The 23,285-nt window shown below is 39.6% G+C and overlaps 1 protein-coding gene across 1 annotated transcript in view; it reads right to left on the bottom strand.

The window, feature by feature from the left end:
- The window catches only part of cntn3a.1 (contactin 3a, tandem duplicate 1), a 91,773-nt gene that overhangs the window by 4,407 nt on the left and 64,081 nt on the right, over positions 1 to 23,285 (bottom strand). The window contains exons 10-20 of the mRNA XM_085393419.1: positions 20,522 to 20,651; positions 17,893 to 18,043; positions 13,291 to 13,418; positions 10,803 to 10,978; positions 5,790 to 5,907; positions 4,223 to 4,381; positions 3,889 to 4,038; positions 2,957 to 3,027; positions 2,217 to 2,451; positions 775 to 890; positions 328 to 514 (exon numbers count right to left, since the gene is read on the bottom strand). Coding sequence (XP_085249545.1) covers positions 328 to 514; positions 775 to 890; positions 2,217 to 2,451; positions 2,957 to 3,027; positions 3,889 to 4,038; positions 4,223 to 4,381; positions 5,790 to 5,907; positions 10,803 to 10,978; positions 13,291 to 13,418; positions 17,893 to 18,043; positions 20,522 to 20,651 — 1,621 coding nt within the window. The remainder of the gene's footprint in view (positions 1 to 327; positions 515 to 774; positions 891 to 2,216; positions 2,452 to 2,956; positions 3,028 to 3,888; positions 4,039 to 4,222; positions 4,382 to 5,789; positions 5,908 to 10,802; positions 10,979 to 13,290; positions 13,419 to 17,892; positions 18,044 to 20,521; positions 20,652 to 23,285) is intronic.

Here is a 23,285-nt window from a genome sequence, read left to right as displayed (position 1 = left end):
TATCCATGTGCGCGAGAAGAAAACCGTAAAACCCACCAAAAATATTTAGATGTTTGGAACAATGTTTTTTTTTTTATGTGAGAGAAAAGCCTTTAACGCATTTCAAGTCTCGACAACATAAAACACAATTCGGTGAAAAAACAGCGACACAAATGAAAGCGCCACATTGTTTTGCAGTGAATGGTTCCTTCTTCAGTTACTGGTGAAATCCAATACACTGAATGGACCATGCAGCTACAGCCAAAAGAAAAGGAAGAAGAAAACAAAAACAAGAAAAACAATACACAAAAGAAGACTGTCATTCGCCTTCAGTATCTTAGTCCTTACGCGGTTTCTTGGTTGTGACATTGACTATGTTGCTCTGTGGGCCCACTCCAGCGCTGTTGTAAGCCCGCAGACACACGTAATAGGTACTGCTGCCTTCCAGATCCCTGATGAGTACTGAAGTTTTATTCCCTGCTGTCCTGATCACCGTAGCTGCCTCTTGCTTTTGCTTCTCACTCCAGTACTGCAACTAAACACACACACATAGAATACACGGATTACGCTTGCATCTATTTTGTTACTCAATATTCTCTGTGGGCATGAAAGCCAGAGGGCCCTCATATACTGCAGTTTACTTCATAAATGAATAATATAAACACTAATGCAAAAAGGTCACAACGCTATTCTGCAAAAATCAAAAACAGATACATTGCCACTAGCTATTCGTGTTGCTGGTGCTGTCCAACATGTTTGTACAAGACCTATTGTGTGGGCTTGTGTGGGTTTGACCTCATAGCCTAGGATGCGTCTGCGGTTGTTGCTCCAGGGCAGTGGCTTCCAGGTGACCTCTACCTCGGTCGCTGATACGCTCCGAGCCCTGAGCCTCCCTGGAGCTCTGCTGGGCTCTGAAACACAGACACCAGGGGCACCGGGGAAAGAGAGGAAGACATGGATTTATTAAGCCTATAGACACTGTGTGGCTTAATGAATATACAGAAGCGATAAATTTACCCTGTGGTTTTAACAGACCATAATACCAACGTTAATGTAATAATATGGGAAATGTTCTCATGTAAACATCATTAGCATTTCCTCCTTGATTTATTGTCATACATCTCCATTTCATTTATGTAGGTCCGGTTCCGGCCATCTGCAGTCGATTTATACTGTAAGGTAAACATCCTATAATAATAGAAAGAGAAAACCAATGATCTGATTATCCCCTATGAGCAATCACTTGGCGACGCTTGGGAGGAAGAACTCTGTTTTAGCAGAATGAGACCTCCAGCGCAACCAGGCTCAGGGAGGGGCAGCCATCTGCCACGACCGGTTGTTGGGTTGATGGGAAGGAGAAGAGAGAAAAGAAAAGCACAGAGGAAAGGATTTTTCTTCTTTAACTGTGTGACTGACAAACTTTGGGTGCGAAAACATAATTACATTTCAGTTATTTCTGGCCGCCTTTTATAGATAAAATGACCTTATTCTGGTGTTTGTGTATGTGTATGGGTGTAGGTGCCAAAGTTACACACCAACTAAGACTAGGGATGGCTGTTGGAGGTAATGGTCTATCAGCCGAAATGATGTTAAAGACCAGTAATGATGCTCAAATCTCAATAGTTGGTGTAGTGTCCTGTTACATTAAATATTCATGACAAAATGTGCAATTAGGCTAAAGATGCATGAAGGTAAATTACCAGCCGTCTCAGGACTCAGGATCAGGGACTGTGAGAGTGTGATTTGATCAGCCCTGTTTTTTTTAAAACAGATATTACAGATAAAGAGCAGAGCTTCCAGATACATATCGGACAGTCAAGTAGTCATGCCCTAAATCGTTCCTTGCCTTATTGTATTTCTCCTCCAATGGAGCCATGATTTACTACATTAGCATGAACCTGTATTCATAAAGGCTTGAATTTAATGAATGAGGCCATAGATTTATTAGGAAAGTGTTAACTGAGGTTATTTTACTTTAAACTTCTTTATGAAAACAGGAAACTTGCTTCAACAGTGTTTTAGACTAGGAAGATCATTCCATCTTTTATATACAGTCTATGTTTAGGACCAGAAACCAGTGTTATGAAGTACAGTGTTTATTTTAAGCAATAACATCCTTGGAATTATATTCAAATTATATTATATTAAAATGTGACAAAAAGACTAAAGTCTGTCAGAAAATGTAGTATTTGTGCTTCTGATCACTGACACAGTGTTTGTGCTTTAGGAGTGCACACCTTCCTCTGCTGAGTAGATAGTGGTCACAGGACTGAAAGGGCCTTCTCCCTTGTTGTTGTAAACCCCGACTTTGACTTGATAAGGGGAGAAGGGAGGGATGCTCTCATTCTTGAAGACATATCTAGAAGCATCTGGGGACGTGACAGCAGCCTGCATCCAGCCCTGCGCCCCGAGTGGGCGGAAAGCCACCACATATCCAAAGCCCGGGCCGCTCTGCATCTCCTCGGGAACAGGCTAAGAAGGTACAAGATGACTCAGAGCAATGACTCAAGAGAGAAATGCATGAATGATCCCGAAGATATTAAAACCTAAAAGAAGCTGAGGGCATTACTGTACATGCAAGACTTTGCACGAAATGATCATCCTGTCTGGTTAAAGGCACAATAAGCAAAATTCAAGACCACAGGATGTCACACCACAGGCCACACCTCACCCTCTTTTCTATTCTGTTTACAAGCTAGAAAGTTTTTGAGCAAAAAGTCAAGCGAAGGGCAATGGAGGGGAGCAAAACAGCAGTAGAGACTTACAATGAGCTGAGATAAAACCAGCGCATGTAAATTAGGGAAATAACAAAAATGAAAACATTGTTGTTTTTAATTCTTTTGTTTTAGCTGATGTCTGACTGCCCTCTGCAACCTCACTCTTACTTTGACCTTTACTTTACATTCAGATGTTAACAACGACAACAGCAACAAACTCTAAATAACATTTTCCTAAATGCATTTAAATACATGCTTACCTCCCAAGTGATGACCAGCTCTGAACGTCCTCCACCACCACCACTCACCCTTGCTGGAGTTAACCTGGGAACTAACAGATTCGAACAGGGTTAGATAGTCATGTCCAACACATACACCCAGTATTCTGTTTCTCACCATGAAATAACATAGCATGGAAACAGGTTTTGATATCGAACGTGTTCAAAAAAGTTGCAAATTCCTTAAATACAGACTTATAAGAGTACTTCACAAGTTTGACATTGCACCTGTTTGAGATCATGCCAAAGCAACTCAATCTGATTTGAGTGCAGACTTTGACCACGTCATTCCAAAGCCTTCTTTTTTTGAGCTATTCAGAGGTGAACTTGTCAGTTTGTTTGTGATCATTGTCCTGCTACGTAACCTAAGTGAGCTTTAACTTCAAGGTATGAACTGATGTCTGGACATTCTCCTTCAGGATTTTCTATTAGAGAGCAGAATTCATGTTTCCATCAATTACGGCAAGTTGTCCAGGTAAAGCAGCAAAGCAGCCCCAGACCATCACACTACCACCACCTTGTTTGACTGCGGGTATGATGTTCTTTTAATGCAATTCTGTTATAGTTTTATCCAGATGTAACGGAACTCAAACCTTCCAAAAAGTTCAACTTTTGTTGAACTACTTTATTGTTTAAACTTTGGCAAAAAGTGTGTTGATGTGTCAGTCCAGCCCTGCTGTTTAGTGTGCTAAAGTGGAGTTCTTTTTCCTTTTCAATACTGTTGTACTAAAGCTTCCAGGCATCAGTAATTTTATTAGTTCTGTCATGCTTATCTTGCAGAAGCAGAAAGTTTACTGAAATAAAATAGGACAATAAGGTTTTTTTTAAGTATTCAGTACATGATGAGAATGATCCTGAAACCACTTTTCCCAATGTTGGCATCAGAAAAAATGCAAGGAGCTTCTGATACATACGCGTGTCTTTGGTGCGGGCCTTTTTGGAGGGTTTGCTGGGCTCTCCTGTTCCGATGCTGTTGATCGCCAAGACTCTGAACTCGTAGTCCACCCAGGAGCTCAAGTCAGTGACAGTGGCTGACAGCTGCTTCCCCCCCAGCAGCTCAGGAACTGAAAAACATCACAGAAGTAACCTTTCATTGATTTCACTGATAATTAGCCAAGAGGGTGAAGTTTTAGTTATCTGCATTTTATGTGTGGAGTTTGGAAAGGACAGCTACCAGTTACCCCATCGCTCATTTTTTAACCTTTCACTAAACTTTCTAGCCACACAAACACATTTAAATAAGCAAACCTGTGGTAACAGCCTGCCACCCGAGAGAGAAGGGCGTTCTGGCCTGGATGGTATAGCTTAGGATAGGGCTGTGGTTGTCCGTGCCAGGACCCCAGGACAGAGAGGCAGTGGTCTCTGTCATCTTAGTCACCTGACAGTCCACAGGGGGGCCTGGAGGACCTAAAAAGACAGTAAGTCACAGGTTACTCAAATATATTGATACATAGCAGCTCAAGATTATAGGTGACATGAGAGACTGAGTAGACAGTGTTTGTGGAGCTCGAGTGCAATACTGAATTACACCGAGTCCAAAATCAACACTCACAATAATGAATGCGTATCAAAAATATAAAAACAGAACATTGATTTTTTTTTCTGGAAAATGTAGACTTTCTACATTTAACAAGATGTTTTTGTGGCTGCGCTGCCACCAGAATCTCTGCCAGGGATTGCAGAGATAAATTAGAGCATGCACAATTTAATAAATAGGATAGAAAAAGGGAGAAAAAAAGGAAAAAATGCTTTAATTATACACACAAGAAGTAATTATTTGCAATCTTTTATTTCATTTTTGGTACGTTAACATAGACGATAAAAAGGAAAGTTTGTTTCAATCTCTAATCAGTCGACTCATGAATCAGCTGTAATACATGTGTTCACTTTAATGTGAGTGTAGCTGTTTGCTACTCAAGTGAACTATTGCTATTATCTTCTCCTTTTCTCTGGTGTCTCCGAAATGGAGGTCAGTGAACATTTTATATTTCCTTCTGCTCCACAGGAACATTTGGTGAGCTCTTCCAGTCCACTTAGAATTTACTGCCAGCTACAAGAAAACCATCTGCAAATACTAAGGAATAAGGAGATAATGTGACTCTTTACGCGACGCATGTAGTGCTCATTTCTCATTTTAAGAGGCCGATCTTCCACAGTATAGCCCCAGTTAAGAGCACAGCTGCAGCTGCTCCGCCTGGCTGTGACAGGTGAAGCCGTGGATGCATGCGGTTTTTCTTCAGACCTCGGCTGCTGCTGTGGTTCAGTCTATGGTGGCACTATATGAATATGTCCAGCTGCTACAATTAACTACTAAACTGTCACTGTTGGCCCCATTAAAAAAAACCATAATGTGTCACAGCCAAAATAATAACCAAAGCACATCCACGGCTGCTGCCACAGTCACAGAGCCAGCTGTGTTATCCCAAAGCTGCGATCGTAATCAGAGCTGGTCTGTCTCAGCAGCGGTAAGAGGGAGAACTGATGAACGAGCTCCATTTATCTAAATGTGACGCTTTAGCTTTGGCCTGAGCAGCCCCAGACTCTCGCTGCAAACACGACCAAAAGAGGTTCACTTTTCTCAATAGTTCAGACAAAATCATTACTGGGAAGTATGCAAGAATACAAGAAAATACAACGACTTTGTACTTTGGATCTAACACAATACTACTACATAAGTCCATACGCACATTGTTTAAATGTTAGACAATAACAATGATAAGGGCATTGCATGCCCTGGTTCAGGTTTGGAAATTCTGAAAGAAAAAAGTTATTAAATAAACATATCTGGGTTTGATCTTCTGCTTTTTTCCCTTACCTCTCACAACCACATCAGTGGCAATAGAAATACTGTCCACCTTGGTCTGAACAGCACAGGTATACTTCCCAGCATGCCTCAGTTGAATATTCCGGATCATAATGTCACCATCCGATCGCTGCTGGTCCAGATGTCAGGGGAGAAACAAAACAAAAAAGGGAATAACACAGAATCTTGTGTTATAAAGTTGCAAAATCAAGGAAAAGAGCTTGTCGTGATTTATTTTGGCAGTTCCTTGCATTATGAAGGAAAAAGGTACAACATGAATCCAGGGACACACCAAATGACTGAGTGCTGCTTTTCATCATTTCATCATTTATGAGCACAGGTCTTTGTGAGTAGGGCTGGGTATCGTCACTGATTTCTAGAATCGATTCAATTCCGATTCACAAGGTCCCGAATCGATTCGATCCACGATTCGATTTAATTCGATTCGATTCGATTCAATTTAAATCTGGGAAATTTTGACAGTCAGAAATATAATTCAGATCAGTACATTTACATATTTTTGTATCTATAAAAAGGAAGCTGACACTCGCAAGACTTTATCCAAGCTGTGAGCATCACAGCAGATGCCTTTGTGTCAAAGTAGCTGAAGATAAAACACAGAAAAACATGTAGGTGATTTTCCTGGCCTGGGATTTTATAAAAAATATTCTGCAGTACATCAAAAACGAAAGAAAACCATTAATTAATGAACATTACCTCTGACGTTACAGCGGTTTTATTAGAGACACGGCTAAGCATTTTGCATTTTGAATAATTTTAAAAAGTTTAAATTTGTTCAGTATTGAACAGCAGAAATGAGGTTTTCTTTTCGGAAGAATGTAAAAGGGAAAAAAACAGCGGCCGACAGCGCTGTAAGCAACAGTAGACTTGTGCGTAACAAGCAAGCGAATAATGAAGAAAGCAAAACTGTTCGAGAGAGAGAGAGAGAAAGAGAGAGGGAGAGGGAGAGAGGGAGAGAGAGAGAGAGCTGCGCATCGCAATGGAAGCAAAACAGTAAAAGAGTGAATTCATGACGATGTTTATGTGAAGCGTTTGGATCTTCTTTTGCTGCTGGTTCGGTCAATATTGTTTGGAGAGAGATCAAACTAACAGCCTTAGAATCAGCGCATAAAGGGCGTGAACACAAAGCGCGGACCCGGATCAGCGAGCTGTCGGCTTTCACTTTCAGCCCCGACTGTGAGAAAGGCGACATCTAACTGATTCTGATCCGCGGGTCACGCCCTGTGTTTAAGTCTATGTGAAGAATCCCTGTACCTGCTCTCATTTACTGTTTGGTGGTTCTTGAAATTTTGTGAGATGTCACCAGAGATTCTGGCATTTCGGACAAAATAAATTTATATTAAAAAATCGATTCAGGATTTTAATGAATCGATTTTACGTTATCCAAGCCAGAATCGATTTTAATCGATGAATCGATTATAAAAACCCACCCCTATTTGTGAGGTATTAAAAAGCTTCTTTCAGCTTCGTCCCTTTTATTCTCTCTGATTCCATTTACTCTGCAGACAACCATTCAATGCCAAATGCATTATTAGCTTTGAACTTTAAAGTTGGAGCTAATGTTAAGTTGATGTCTTATCTGTGAAAGTAGGGAACTGTGAAACAGGATGATACTTGGTAACTACTTTGATGTATAATCAGGGACATTTTAAAGAGATAAAAATTCAGTTGCTCCAAGTCATCCACTCTTTGATACCCATTATTAAAATAACATAGGCAAGAATATATTAGGCCACAGATCTCTCAGTATGCAAAATGTTATTGTGAGATAACCTTGCTTGCAATATCAAGTGAGACTGCTAGAAAAACTCATAAAAAGTGTAGTCATGGATACAAAAGATAAATACAAAGCAAGATTTCTGGTTTTGCTTGTAGTCCGAGGTTTGATTACTAATCATGTCTCAGCAGGTTTTCACTTCTATTTGATTTAATAATTATTTTTTTTAAAAAGTATTTGTTCCAGCAACAGAAATGGAAGCACAGGCTCAGATATTCAGAGCTACACCAGGAGGAGGTCTTATTTTGTGCCTGAAATGGCTGTGAAAGCTGCAGCTAGGAGCATTCATTTCCATTTAGGTCCATAAGTATTTGGACAATAACTCTGCTTTTTTTAACCTCTATATACCCCCACAGTGGTTCTTAAATCAAACCTTCAAAGTGTCCTTAAGGCCTGTGTAGTTTAATCTAAGACATTTAATGAAACTATTGTATTGACTGTTTGTTTTTGAATTACTACCATTTTCATAAATTGTCCCTGACCTTCAGAGACTGGACAATTGACTCGCAAGCTGTTTCACAGCGTGACATACATAAAATACTGTTACCACAGCCAATGCTTGTGGTTCTCTCTGCCTTCAGTTTTGTTTTCTGCATGATCTATTGTGTTGAGGTGACCAGCTTAGTCATTGGGAAATATGGGTCATTATCTATTTGCAGAGATTTTAGATGTTTTCTTCCCAGTGCATTTATTATTTTCATGAATGTGCCACATTTAAAGTTTTTACTCCTTTTAAATTTATTTAGGTTATTTTTTTTTTTTACTTTTGTTTGTTTGTTTCAGCCCATTGAGTCCTCCTTCACTTGCACTGGCTTCTAATTGGACCTCATATTGGAAGGACCAAGTGCAAATACAATATTTTGAGCCAGCAGACCTTTTATCTGCTTGTCATCAATCAAAGGAACAATCAATGGTCCAGTTACTTTTGATCGTCAGAAACGCTAAACTGCATATTAAATGTTTACCTTTTAATAAACCCCTTGAATTAAAACTGAATATCTGCACTTCAATTTGTGTTTGATTCAAAATCAGAAAAATTCAGTCTGGCCGTAACTTTGTGTCAATAGAAAGAATAATATGCACCTTAAAAGTCAGAGAGGTTTACAAGGGAATCTGGAAATCATGAACTGATTTTATAAAAGCTGTTTCAGAGGTTCTGAAGGTTGAAATCTACAGATATTAATAAAAACCGTGTCAAACCCCACAACAGGGTGATGTCTGATGTTTTTTTTTTTCATTTTAGCTAACATTTCTTTTTCTTTTTTCCATGAGTGACACAATTTATCAGTAACATCCATTCATTTAAAGCGATTGCCTTTATAAGACGCAAGTAGCACAGCTTTTCTTTGAGCTGTAAAATGTTGGCAAGTTAACAAAACTCACAGTGTGACATAAAACTTTACAGTTAACTCATTCAGCGACTTGCAGTTGACATTTTTCAGTTCACTCTGAGCTTTGCTGAAAAAATGTCAGCGAGGGCATCAGAAAGTAGAAATCAAATACTGAAATTCAAACATTTAGTGGAACAGCACTTGGATCTTAAAGTATCTACAGTTGTAAAGCTTTTATTTTACGGATAAGGTCACGACTCGCTTTTATTCTATGTGGAGGCTTCACTCTCTTCGAGGACTCAATGAATATTAAAAGGCAGACAGCTTTGCAAAAAAATTAATAAATAAATAAAGCATATCCACAAAGTCACATTTATGCAAAACACATGAGGTAAGTTAGTAACGTGACTATTCACAACATGTCAGCATATTCGGTGTATGCAAGAGTCTGATTTGTTTGCTATATTGAACCGCAAAGTTTCTTGTCGTTTATGATCATGCCAAAAACAAATAAACAAACAAACAAACAAAAGCAAAAAACGAAATAGAAAAACAAGAAGCCCGGGCCTTATAATTGCTTTTCCTTATTAAAAGATGATGATCACACGTAGCACATGGCTGAGCAATGCATTATGAGTTTCTTGGTTGCTGCTTTTGTCAATGTAGGAGGTGTTATTAACAAGCAGAACAAGCAAAATAGCGTCCTCCTGTTCTGTTATAATAATTAAAAAGACACAAAAAAACAATCAAGGCTGCATGATTCATCATAAATGTGAAAGCTGAAGCTGGAATACAGTTGCTAAAAAATGTGTTACTTTTAATGGATCACAAACTACTTCCCTGTTCCCACATTACTCTATACACAGTCAGGTGGATATACGTAGACTTGGACACCACCACAACTAAATTTAGCTAGCTGAATATGGCTAAACGTAAAGATTTTTGTCTTAAATTTCAGATTAGTCATATTGAATTTGGAGGAAAGATTCTTCAATATGCGTCTAACTTTTTTTTCAAGGAAGCAAACACATTTGTACAACTCAGAAGCTGGAAATGTTAACGACTCCTTCATTATTCCGTTCACCAGGTAAAAGGTAGTACTAGAATTGAAAAGGCTTGCTGTAAACCCATAACATTACAAAGATGCTCTCTCAAGTCTAAGGTAATCTTATGAACAGATGAACAAAGTATGGAGAAGACTCCAAAACACACATGATACTATGTGAAACACAGTGGAAGCAGTGTGACGCATGCTTACAATAAGATGCAACAGAAGATAAGCACAGCTGAATTAATTTTGAACCTAAACATTTCACTGATATTTCTGAATAAAAGCTAAAAGTCTGTGCTCACTTCAGTTAAATCTTTTTTATTTCACCACAGACCTAAAATGACCCAAACCGTGTCAATGTCCAAATATTTCCAGGTTCAATTATCTGTAGCTTTTCATCTGTAATAAAAAAATTAGTATGTAGAGAATGTTGTTCTTATATAGAGAGTGAAATGCTTCCCAAGTGGCCTTTCTTTAAACTCCCCCTCTGATGGTATGCTTTTGATTTTAGTTTTACAAAGTCACTGCTGTCAAAAGAAAACATAAAAAGAAGGGGATGACATAAAAGTACTTGTTTTACATCTCAGAAGAGTTTAAAACATCTAGGCAGGAAATCTGTGCTTCATCTGTTTTGTAGTGCTTCTGTAATGAACGTCAAACATCATTTAAACAACTCAAATCAGATAATTGTGTGTATATGTGTGCGTGGCTTCTGAAGCTCACATTATGATTGTGATCTAAAGGGGATGTTCGTGTTCAGCCTCTAGCCGATAGCTCGTGCTTCCATCATTTTCTACCCTCCAGCCACAGCCTGGACCTCCCTTCAGACCCGGAGTTGTACTTACCCCACCAACTTTTTCAAAATAAGCTCCGTGGCTTCCAAAGTGAATGAGCTGCTCGTTGAAAAACCAGGTGAACTTGAGGTCAAGAGTTGGGTCGTGCGATACCTGACAGGGCAGGACAATGCTCTCACCTACAGTCACATCCAGATGACCTGCTGGACTGGTAATCACAGTTGCGTCTGTAAACACAGAGAACCAGTTTACCATTCCATGTATACCTGCTAGTTTCCCTATACCTCCTTCCTATTTGATGTATTTATACTTCAAATAATTTAGATCCCTGTGTCAAAAACAGGACCATGGTCTTAAATATCAATAACCAACAGAGAAGAAGTAAAATAAACAAGTGCAAAGAAAACTCAAACACCATTATGGCAGGTCAGCTCTGAGTCTGCAATTTAGCTCTGTTTATGTGAGACAAAAAGCCATCCTATTTCATCCCCGGTGTGATGCGCATCAACATAATCTTTGGTCGTCTCAGCTTGCCGTCTCATTCAGCGGCAGGGATTGTGGTGCAGTTCAGAGTGTGGTTCAGTGCGGTGTAGAGAGGACCATAAACCAGGCTGAATGTGAATTATGCATTCATGTCATAAGCATCTAATGGACAGGCAAGCCAGTGCAGCATGTCAGGAGGAGTAAAGGTCTATATTCTCTCTGTCAAAACAAGGCTGTTTGTTTATCTTCACCCCCTTAGGAGAACCGAATGGTCATGAAAGTATATTCCAGGTGATTCTTGGGAAAGCTTGGCTCTCGATGCAAAATAGGTGAAGCAAAACTTTCTGCTTCCGATTTCCGAAGTGTCACGTTTATTTCCTGTTACAAATGGAAGGAAAATCATAAACCGGCCGCCTCGTTTCCATCGGTGTGCTCTGCACATGGTAATCGAGAGTGTGTAAACGTATCGAAAATCAGTATATTCTCAAACGCTCATGAGGAAGGTTGATAAGTTTAGAAATTAATTCAACGTCTCGGCTCGAATTAGCATAGGAAATACAGAGATCCGTCTGAATATCAACATTATGAGGTGCTGAAGCCTAAACAGCACGACTGAGGCTCAATAGAGTCAAAATAACCCAGAAGTGGAACATCAGCCATCAGCTCCTGGTAAAATCTTAGGAATGATTTACCACTGAGCAGCCAAGTGAAAGCCAATTATCTGCAATTAAGGAGACAGGAGGATAGAAAGCACACACAGATGGAACACCTTTCATATTGATATGGAAAATTAATTAGGCTGCTTGTTTACCCATCCAGCAATTACACACAAAGATTTATTAATGCGCAGTTGTATTTGTGGGCAGATGATAAAGTCCAGGATTCATTTTCAGTCATCAGGACTGGATCCTTAACTGGTAACTAACAGTGTTTTTCAGCTGCTTGGTGCTGGGAAGGTAATGCAGAGTGATTAGTGGATTGACTGACAGCCAAACAATGAACTGAAGCTCAGCATGAACCTCTGTAAAGCAGAGAAGGAGAGACTCTTTTTTTATAAAAATAAAAATGATTCCAACTTTGTACTAATTGAATGTTTCAGAAATAACAAATGTAAGGAACTGGAGCATGTTCTGCTTTCCATAACTGAATACACCGAGATTTTAAATATAGCAGAGGATCTATAAAATTGCCATTTCATGTATTTTCATTGGTTGTCAAAAAAAAACCCTAAAAATGACCAAACCAAAACACAAAACAAATTATCTGGACATATATTAATTAACTAATTAAGCATTACTATAGAATAATTACTGATTAATATCATAAATCTGCATTTTTTGTGAATAAAATTTCTTTCACAGACAGAAAACACATACAGGCACACACATGCACACACACACACATACACACACATATATATACTGCATTCATTGCTATGTGTAAAGAGGCTGTGGGGGGAAAAAGACAGCAAAATTGGGCTTCTTTGCAAAGCAATTTGCAATTTAAAGTACTTGTGAAGAGGAATCACCAAAAGGCATTTTAATAGAGCAGTGTTGTTGACTCTGCTTTTTAGAAAGACCCAGAAAATTCCTTGCTCGGCAAAAGTGCCCGAAATAAAGGGAAAGGAATCTTCAACAAACTAAACATGGCTACGTGCCACTCTGCAAAAAAAGTATGAATTAAACATAATGGTGCAAGAATTCAATGGGCCTCATGTTCCAATTCCTCCAGCCACCGTCAATCAGCTAATTGGACTGTATACAGTTCACCAGGAATTCTGCCTTGCTGTTTGGTCCTCAGCTTTGCAGTGATGCTCAGTGCTCATCTAAAGAGTAACACTGTGTCTCACAGCTTTAAAGCAGACGTCTATTCGCTTGAGGTTTTTCCATAAAGTAAATGCTTTACTTTAGTGCAAAGGCTAGATGGAAAAAACTGAAGAAAATACAAATACAAACAGGTTCAACAAACAAAAGCTAACAAACTCATTAATGAAATACTTGTTGGGGGGGGACATAGACACTGTTCGTGTGCTTAGGCATAGGGAACAATTATTTACCTTTTACCAAAAGGCTGCCAGCACTACTCGCTACTCCAAACTGGTTTCTGGCTACACATGTGTACATTCCAGCATCCGATTTACTAACATTGGAGATCCGCAGGCTTCCATTATCCAACACCATAACTCTGTAAAGGGTAAAACAAAAGTTAATTACACATTTTTACATGCTGTATATTTGAAATGCATAAAAACATCAAGTTCATTATCTGATTAATTTGTTAGCCTTTCAGTGCTTTTACATAAGCAGGAACCTAGCATTAACAGTGCCTGCACGACCTGTCGCTGTTATTGTGGGGTGGCTATTTGCTGTTTTGGTAGTAGTAGATGCTTTTAATTTTTGACTATAAACCAACCAACTGTAAACAGAAATCAAAGAAATCAAGAAATATTTTCTCTGCTCTTATTGGCATATAACAAGCATGGAAAGCTGAGAAATGGGGAAAAAAGGAAAGCACAAAAATGCTGCCGCTCACTCCAGCAGCACTAAAAACACTCGAAAACAGGTCTTAAAAGCATGTCGGTGTCAGCAAGGCCTTGAATATGCACTGAAAATGTGGGCACAAATAACATGTTACAAAATAGGCTTAACGAAATTCATCTTGCCACATTACGGTGTGTTTGAATGTAGTCAAGGACGGAGGATAAAAGAGGGAGAAAAAAACCATGTAAGTGGGAAACTTGTTTGTTGAGATCCACTAACGCCTTATGCAACCAAACACTTTAGAAAAGTACGGCCGCGCAAGTGATTGAGGTACAAAATAATGAAATAAAAGGGTTTGATTCATTCTATTTATTGTGATGCCAAAAATGCACCCTTTTGCCTTGGTGAAAAAAAAGAAAAAATTGGCCACAAGCTGGAGAACAAATGCTCAGATTAAAAGCTAAAAGGATTTATTCATGTGTTCAGCATGCAGGGCAACACAACCATTCATTTCAAAACCCATATTTCATCATGGCATTATCATATATCACTCACACGAGATTGGTTTGATATGTCGCAAAGCACCTACAGTTAGCATCTAACCTTTCTGCTGGGTTTTAAAAAACACATTTCCACTGCCATCTCTGATTTTCCTTTAATTACTAGATGTAATTTATCACATGCCTTGCTTACTCAAGACACTTAGCTTGCCATGATTAGAGAAAGAGGATATCTGCTGTTTTTCACTTATCTTGATTTCCACAGAAAATAATGAAGGCGTAAACTTACATTATTTATTTATAATTGTCGCTCATTATCTGTTGTACTTTGTAGAGAGAAGGAAATTAAGCACAGAAGCATGACAAACTACTTGTTACAAAAAGCTATCTCTCAGTTGTCACTCTGAATGTGACTTGCTGAAATGTCCACACTGTCTCCACCAGCCCTGATCATCCCAGAGGGGAAGCTATATAGAAAAAGTCCCTGCAGTCTTCAATAAAATAGCAAACTGTAAAAAAAAAAAAAAAAAGACAATAAAAAAACTCAACTTTCTCGGTCGTGCAAGACAGCCACTGCTGGTTGAACTAATTTGTTCGGGTGTTGTCAAAGTTATTACAAACTCATTAAGCCTCATGAGCACAAATTAAAATTTCCTAATGTGAAACAGATGTTACACTTAGATTGGGATGAGATGGTTTAACTGACAAAACGGAAGACATGATTATTGCCATGTGTCAGGATTTCTGCGTTGAAAACTAATTTGTCAAAGGAAGAGACTACAACGCCGAACAAACACTCAGCGCTCGAAGGCAAAATGCGTTATTGACATTTTTGATGGATGCAAAGGAGAAAATCCTTCGGCGTCATCTCTTTTACAAAGCCGAACCGCAGTGGAAAATCTGTCTTCGGTTTATTTCTTCGGTCGGAAAGGTCATGACAATTTGATTAAATTATCTCCCAACAATTTTTGATACTGCCTTTCAACAATCTTCTGACCATATTTGTATCCTTACAAATCAATTATCCTGTCAATAAATGTCTTGCCCTGCAAACCCACACTAGAAGCTCCCACATCATCAACTGAACTGCACATTATGGAGTAACGGTTAGAGGCCAGGTTTTCAGAAATAACTGGTATGAAACGGGAGCTTAAACGCTGATTTTTAAAAGGTCCCTTTAAGGCAACGTGGATCCGTTAAAATGTTTTAAAATGACCTGTGTCGCATCAAAGGCTGAAGGAGTTAAAATACATTAGCCCCTTCAACGGTGCCCATTCCCCACGGAGCTGGGGGTGTACTCTCCAAACTGAACTGAGGGCTTTCCTTTGTAATGGGCTATAACAAAGAGTTATGGATATGAGATGTCACACGGATAACACTTGCCATTAAACAGTGCAGCAGACAATGTCAGGCCTCGTCTTCACCAAAGCTACAAAGTAAAGGTGTGGGATAAAGATGTAAGGAGAATTATCAGCCTGAAATGCTTTTGCTTGGTTCCCCTTCCTTTAAAAGGTTGCCCTGGAGCAATTAAGGCACTGGGGAAATTTGTGGGGCACATAAAAGCTTGAGCAGTGTGATATAGTAAACAGACACTTTACTTCAACCTTTCTTGCTGGTGTTAAAGTGAGCTTCTGGCTGTGATCTAAAAGCCTGCACTGTTTCTCCATGGTGCAACAAAAATCAAGAGGCTGTAAATGAAAAACATTACTTTAGCCAACTTAAAAAGCGCTGCATAATTAACTCAGCGTATTACTACGAACTTGCAGTATACTTGGGTACTACTTGTGTCACTCACAAGTGAAGCACATTCTGGAAACACAGCTGGAAAGCTCTTTGAGTACTAGGATTATAAATTGATTGCCATTACATGATAAAGTGATACATATACTACCGTTTAGCATAACGATCTTAAGCACCGTGGTTCAATCTAAAGGTAATATTCCTGAGAGCTATTTCCTATATCCGTTTTGCAATAGCTGGCAGTGGTCAGCGCTGAAATTAAATTAAGGTAAGCACTTTATCGTTGACCTCAAAGTTCTCCACATAAGTGCACAGAAACCCTGTTATAAAATTATTTCGTTATACTGTGAATACTAGGAACGCGAGCTGGAGTAGGTATCACCCCTGCATGATTTCATTAATCAGATCCCGCATTGTTCTTAGTTGATTTGTTTTCTCCTACTCCAGATCCTTGAAAACATTATCCCTGGAAGATTAGAAGGAATTATGGGTACTTTAGTTGAGCCAGTGGGATGGATTAGTGTTGTGCCACTGCTGTAATAGCATTGGTAACAGCCCCCATTTCGATGTGGAGCAAAGTAAATGCTAATGAGCCAGGAACAAGGGAATAGGCTTGCAAGAGATGTTGCAATAATGTCAGAACCTAACGTCTTGCATGCATCTTTCCCACTTCAGGGCAAGGCTCTAACGTTAAATCCCACAGGGCAAATCTGGCCTTTATAGGTACAATTGATAATGCAGTATGGATGCAATTTCCTTCAATACTTAAGAGGGTGATAAATCTGCAAGCTGGTCCCAATATTTATCAGCCATTTGCAACCATTTGCTGCTGCAAATAAAATATTTCTCTGAAGTGATGAAATCGAACCCCATGATTTCCAAACCTACACTCTTGCAGCAGAGAGCCGAGACATGACAAAACCTCCGGCACCCCCCACTGCAGTGTCAGTGGGTATCCCAGAGGTTAGATGTGGAAAAGCTGCTGGGCCAGGTGAACAATTAATCCCATGTCAAGAGAGAAATGTGAACCCCTGCTACATCACTGGATTTGCCAGCAGGCGAGCTTTACCTACTGCTGGTGCACTGCTGTTCAAAATACAGATGTTGTCAAACAGAGAGCGAGTGATTTACTATCATACAATGGCAGATTAAAGCAGTACACCTAAAATATTTGCCCCAAAAAACACATTATTGAGGAAAAGTGAATGTCTGCATGCATCCATTTGCTGCATTGTGTGAGCAAACAGTAGAAATCTCCATCAGTCACTAACTTTACTTCCTACTTCTACCTTAGCCAGTATTATGTCTCAAGGGGAAGACTTGTTTTTCCTTCTTGTCTGATTAACATTTGTTTTTCCTTTTGCCTTATGCTCTCCAGCACACAGCGGCATCACATTGATCTGTACTTAACCTGACTTTTAATAAAACAAGTTGTATAGCTGGTTTCCCTTGTGTCACCAACACTATCATAAAAGAATGTATGTCCAGCAGCCGTCAATTGATCCGTCCTTTTGGGGATTCACTCCTTCCGTGTCTCGCTGGTGGTCTGGCTCATCGTCTAACTTGTGCTCTAATGACCCTCCAGGCCTTACATGCAGCTAATGAGCTGATGGATCAGTGCATCGATCCAAGTGCCGCAGTCTAGGAATGCCCAATTACCTTAAGTAAACAGTGCAGAAACTCAGCTTTGAGCACAGCCTGAAGACTACAACAGAGTTCAGGAAGGAAACACAGAAAGCAGGGAGAGAGCACACTATGCAATTCAAATTGCATTGTGTCACACTGTGATTTTACTCTTTGCTATTTGTCACTTGAATATCAAGTAGGGAAAAATTGAATACATCGATAAAAAACCATTCTGCAAGTAAAGCAGAAAAGCTAAACAATAGTGATCCCCCACTCAATACACTTACAGCTCAACACAAAGAAACCTGTTACCTGTGGCTCTCTCTCAGGGCTTCCTTTCCCTTCCGCCATGAAATCATGCCTCGAGGAGACATCCTGGGCTTGCATTCGATTAGAACGTCGCCACCCTGTCGGGCCAAAGTTTGGGCCTTCAACAAGTTCTGGGAGAAGTCTGGAGCAATTGCTGGTGGACAAAAAAGAAAAGAAAAGTGGAAAGGCATGTGAATACTGTGAGGGAGACAAGAGAGGCGTAAAAAAAAGGAAAGGGAGAAAAAGAGACCGATGAGCAAGGTGGAAGAGCTAGAGTGCCTGAGCTTCCTAAAACACGCAGGTCACTAAATCCATTAGGCAGGTCAGCCCATACAGAAAAGAAATAGTAAAAACTTATATGTGATTACTCATGAAAGTGGCCACTTTCATGAGTAAATCATATAAGGCTTACATGATTTACTCATGAAAGTGGCCACTTTCACATTACTTTCATACATTGTTTTAGTAAGTATCCAAAACATACAAGTTTCATTGTATAATTTTTCAAGGGATCTTATATCTGTTTTCACACTTATATGCTTTTCATAAAAGTTTCACACAAGACAGATACAAACTTTATAAGATTTATATATATCTTTTCCATATGGGAGCTCTCACATCCTTTTCTTTCAACACACACATATCCACTGTAATGCATCCGTAAATGCAGGAGAACAGACGTGGGACATTTTATTTGAAAAGAAAGTGATTTTCCAGATTTCCTTGGGACGACATTATGCATTAAAGATAAAACCGCGGGACTCTGAAGCAAAACGAGCGAATGTAAAACAAGAGGGAGGCTTTGCTGCTGTTGCTTTAGGCCTTAATTACTAAGGCGCCGTCGTCCGGAGCTGTTTTGTATGCGAAACTACTCAGCAGAAAGCTCTTCAAAGTGAATACACAGCCTGGCGCCAGTGACATGGCTGAGCACCTGCCAACATATGCCGGTGCACATGCGTATGCAGCACTATACAACAATGTACGCTTGCACCTATGCACATATTGCCCCCTCACAATTATTTCTTGACACTCTGTGTGAAAAGCAAGCCAAGAGTTTCTGTCTTCCTCGTTTTCTCTGTTTACATGGGTGGTTTATATGACCTCGGGACTTTCAGTACAATCTGTTTATAATGGGTAACTTAAAAGCAGGTCGCGTAGACCAATGTCTGTCATATTCTCTACTTGAGAAAAGAGAAAAAGCAATAATAATAATTGAATTTAATTAGCCAGGCAAGCTTAACATAGTTAATTATAAACAAATCCACCTACTCAAGTTTCCAACATATTTAGATGTCTTATAACTGAAACTATTTATTAATTATTCATTATATTTCTGATGCAATATGCAAATCCAGTTAACTTTCTGTGACAATACAACAAGTTATTGGCATTAGGTATTAGTAATCGCTGACAATTAGTGGCCAAGCTCTTGTGTGGTGACTGTTTTACTGCTACAGTAATTTTAGACCTTCGCACCAAACATTTAAGCCGAGCGGCTCTGTGACCTTTACATCATCAACCCTGTCTGCATTCTTGCAGTTACTTTATGTTCAGCTGACTGTCAGCGTTAGATATGTTTCTGAACAGAAAGCGTTTAAACCTCATCTGTCGAGCCGTGGCATTGCTCCTGAGAGTTTTACAAATGTTATTGCATCAAACTCACACGCCAAAGTACTTAAAATGCAGTTTGCAGGAAAAGGATTCACTCTGTTTCCAAAACAATAGCCCAAATGTGCAGAGCCAAATGAGTAAGTATACCAGACAAGATATGGAATATATTTTTTCAGCTCTTCGTACCCAGACGATTTCAGCATCTTGTTTGTTTTGTACTACCTTTACCTGTTGACCTGAATTCCTGTTGCCAATTATGTGCCTGCCTTTTGACAATTTCTCCAAACCAAAAGCCTTTTACTCTAACTCTACAGTATACACTGCATATTGTGTCAGCTACTGCAGCTGTACTTTGAGACATGCCTCATCTTCCATAATTACACTGCATCTACCGAAAGTAACCATACATCAAAAACACAAACGCATGTGATCCATGAACTTCACAAGAAGTGGAGGTTTTCTGGTAATATTCTGGAAACTGTGCATAATGAGCATATTTGCATAATTGACAGTAAAAAGTTGTTCTTATTTATGTTATGCTTGGTATCAGTGCACCCTCTAAGGTCATCATCTGTCTGAAACAAGCCATTTTATCATGTGCCTCTTGACGATCTAGCTGAAAACTCTGCCTGATGATATTTGAATAACATAATATATAACTATTCAACATATAGTTGTTTTATCCTGGTATACACAAACACTCAGTCCAGTAAACATGTCAGTCACTTCGGCCTTGCTAGGCATGGACAAGCATCAAATAAGGTCATGTGCACAGAGCTAGAGTACTACTGGCAACAGAACTTCAGAAATAATTGTGTTTTTTCCTCAGTCTCCTTCACAGAGTGAAGAAAACTCATATTTATTGTATTGCAAAGACTTTTCTGAAAGAGTAAAAAAGGAGAATGTTACTGGAAAAATGTATTTAGCATTTTTATTCTAGCAGGTATAAGAGATATAGCCTTGGGTTAAATTCTGTTTTGTTAATTTAGACAAATGAACAGCTTTCTATCTTTGGTCTTACCTACAACTCTCAGCTCGGCATTGGTAAAGATTCGACCGTGCTTGTTCTCTGCCACGCACTGGAACATGCCAATGTCAGCCAGGTTCAAGCTGCTGATTGTCAGAACTCCATTATTCACCTGAACTCTGTCCTGTTGGAGACAGAAAGACACACATGCATGCATCAAATACTTAAAATGATCTGAAATGAAAACTGCTCAACAGCCAGACAACAAACAAGTTTAGAGAATATTCGAGGAAGCAACTGAAGGTTCTTGCCTCAGGTGCAAAATATGCCCCAGTACACTCCAAGGTTCGCATCTAATCAGGACCACCATCTTTGTAGATGGTATTCTGGTACTCCACGTACTCTGCACTTCAACTGGTGTTTTACTGAAACCGAGGAGAACTTGACAGCACGTCTCTAACGGTAAAATTTGTATTTTAACAAGTATATGATACAGTAAAAGTGCTAGACTGAAAAGATTTACATTGGGCAGAGCTATATTGAGAGATTTAATTAATATTCATTACAGAACAATAATTAAAATCAAGCACATCAAACTTGCTGCTGACTCTTTTTTTACTCCACCAAATACTCAGTACATAGTTTATAAATATATATAGATATAGATATACAATGCTATTAATTGTTTTAAAATGAATACATATACCTTCAAAAACACCTTCGTAATAAAACTGATACAAAGTTCTTCACTTTCCACTGCTCGTTTGACCTTTACAAGGTTTGGCACCTCTTGTTTCTCCCGTTTTATAGTTACCCCAATTTAATTGTGGCAGCACTCATTGTTCTTGCCCTTGATCTTTCCATAGAGTGTAGCTGGACCTTTTAATGCCTCTGACAAAGTAGTCCAGAGGGTCCTGCCGTCAGTCTGTCTGTCGTCTGGAATCATTACAGCACTGGCACTTGAAAAGACAAGGACTGTCCCTTAACGTCAGTCTGTGACACCGCAGAGGACTTTCAAATAGAGTTCTTTCTGACGACTAGTAACAAGATAAGAGACATGGCTGACCTAGCAACTAAAACCACCGCCAGAGGATGTCCTGGGTGTTGATGCATCCAGCAGTTTCCAGGTGGAAAATAAGCAGTCCCATAAATTTGGCTACGGCTGGGTGCATGTATGTGTATTCAAGGAAAAAAGAAAATGATAAAGAGAGAGGGAGAGGACCACAAAGAGAGGGAGGATTTTGAATAGATGATAGATGGTTCTTTTCAGGTTACACAGTGCACAAGCCCAGGGCTGTGCACTTACGAACCCATAAAAGCACAGGTTGGTGCCATTCTGCACTATTCTGTACCCTGACACTTAGTGGTAGCTCTATCACAATCTCCTTAGCACTGAAGACAAATTGTGGCATTGTCTACTTTATCAGCATCTTTAATTATGCTTGACTCCTGTCTGATATGAACACTTTATCAAACTGAGCTCTGAAAAGTTAAGTCATGGGCACCTTGTTGCTGCTTTCTCTGTATCTTGTAGTGATCCTATCGCTCACCTATAGTAGCTAGACTGTCGCAGGTATGCAACTACACCATTAGAACTGCGGAAGGCACGTAGCAGGTTTTGAGGGTCGTAGGCAGAGAAACCATCTCTCGTGTATGTAACTAAAAGGCGGAGCTGGTAGTGTAGTGAAAAAAGTACAAGCATGAGTGGGTTCTTGTTTTGCCGGGGTGACATTTTGAAGTGACAGCTCTCCTCTGCGCCATTTAATTCCCTTGGAACAGACGGAAAATGAGGTGGAGAGGGAGGAAAAAGCTTGAAAGATAGCTTAAGAAAGAGAAAGAAAGCGCCGAGGATGCTGAGACAGAGAGGAGGGAGAGAGAACTGATCCATTCTAATGAGGAATAACAAATGGCCCCCTTGGCCTTCCCCTCCTGCTCCCTCTCCTTCTACACTGCTGACCTTTGGGTTTGGAAATTGATTTACTGTTGCCGCGGTTGACGGTGGCATTTTGAAAATGGTAACACCCCACCTCATTAATATAGCCACATGTACAGAGAATATGTTACCTTGGCTACCTGCCAAAGGAAGTTTTACAGTTATTTACTAATCAATGCTGCAAATGTACATGTGGAATGATAAGGGCTTCCTGTGGTTAAGCATGTGTGGGCTTTCAAATAAATAAAACTTGAAATGGCTCAGAGATAAAATGTTTCAAATAATATTGCCTATTTTTACAGATTCAGACTTAAGCTGCTCCTCATACAGACTTTGCAGATTAATACTTTGGTGTCATAATGGCAAAAACGTAATCTTCCTTGGTGCTTGTGTGTTGACATTAAGCTCTTAAATTAAAGTGTCACATATTTGGGGTACCTATCTCAGTTCCAGACAACAAAACCCCACCAGCCCCCCCTTTAAAAGCATGTCCAAACTAAATAGGAACTGTCCAGTTTTGAGCCCATTACACCCAGCCCAAATTCTGACACAATCGGTGACTGTGATTCTCTAGAGCTGGTCTTTTTAGGCAGAAAGCACACTCACTCCAGCAGCACAATAACACAAAACAAGGCAAATTGCCTAAATGTGAAATGCACTTTGGATGATAAGGCATTTCTCACCCTCCCCAGAGAGGAGAGACTTAATGATAAAATTGAGAGTTGCAGATAAGAGTGAGATTGAGCGCTAAATTGTCGACAAAGTCCCCAGTTGATGACAGGCAGAAAATGGCATCACTTTGGCTCCTTTGAAAAACACATACAAACACCCACCCCCGGCACATACACACACACGTTTGATGCCAAATTTAGTCCCAAGCAAATA

The sequence above is a fragment of the Rhamphochromis longiceps genome, linkage group LG20, assembly GCF_057381845.1.
Source record: "Rhamphochromis longiceps isolate RC_006_pf linkage group LG20, R_longiceps_female_GT1.1, whole genome shotgun sequence".
NCBI classification, from domain to species: domain Eukaryota; kingdom Metazoa; phylum Chordata; class Actinopteri; order Cichliformes; family Cichlidae; genus Rhamphochromis; species Rhamphochromis longiceps.
Note: the sequence above shows the minus strand (reverse complement) of the source record. Positions and strands in the feature narration are given on the sequence as shown.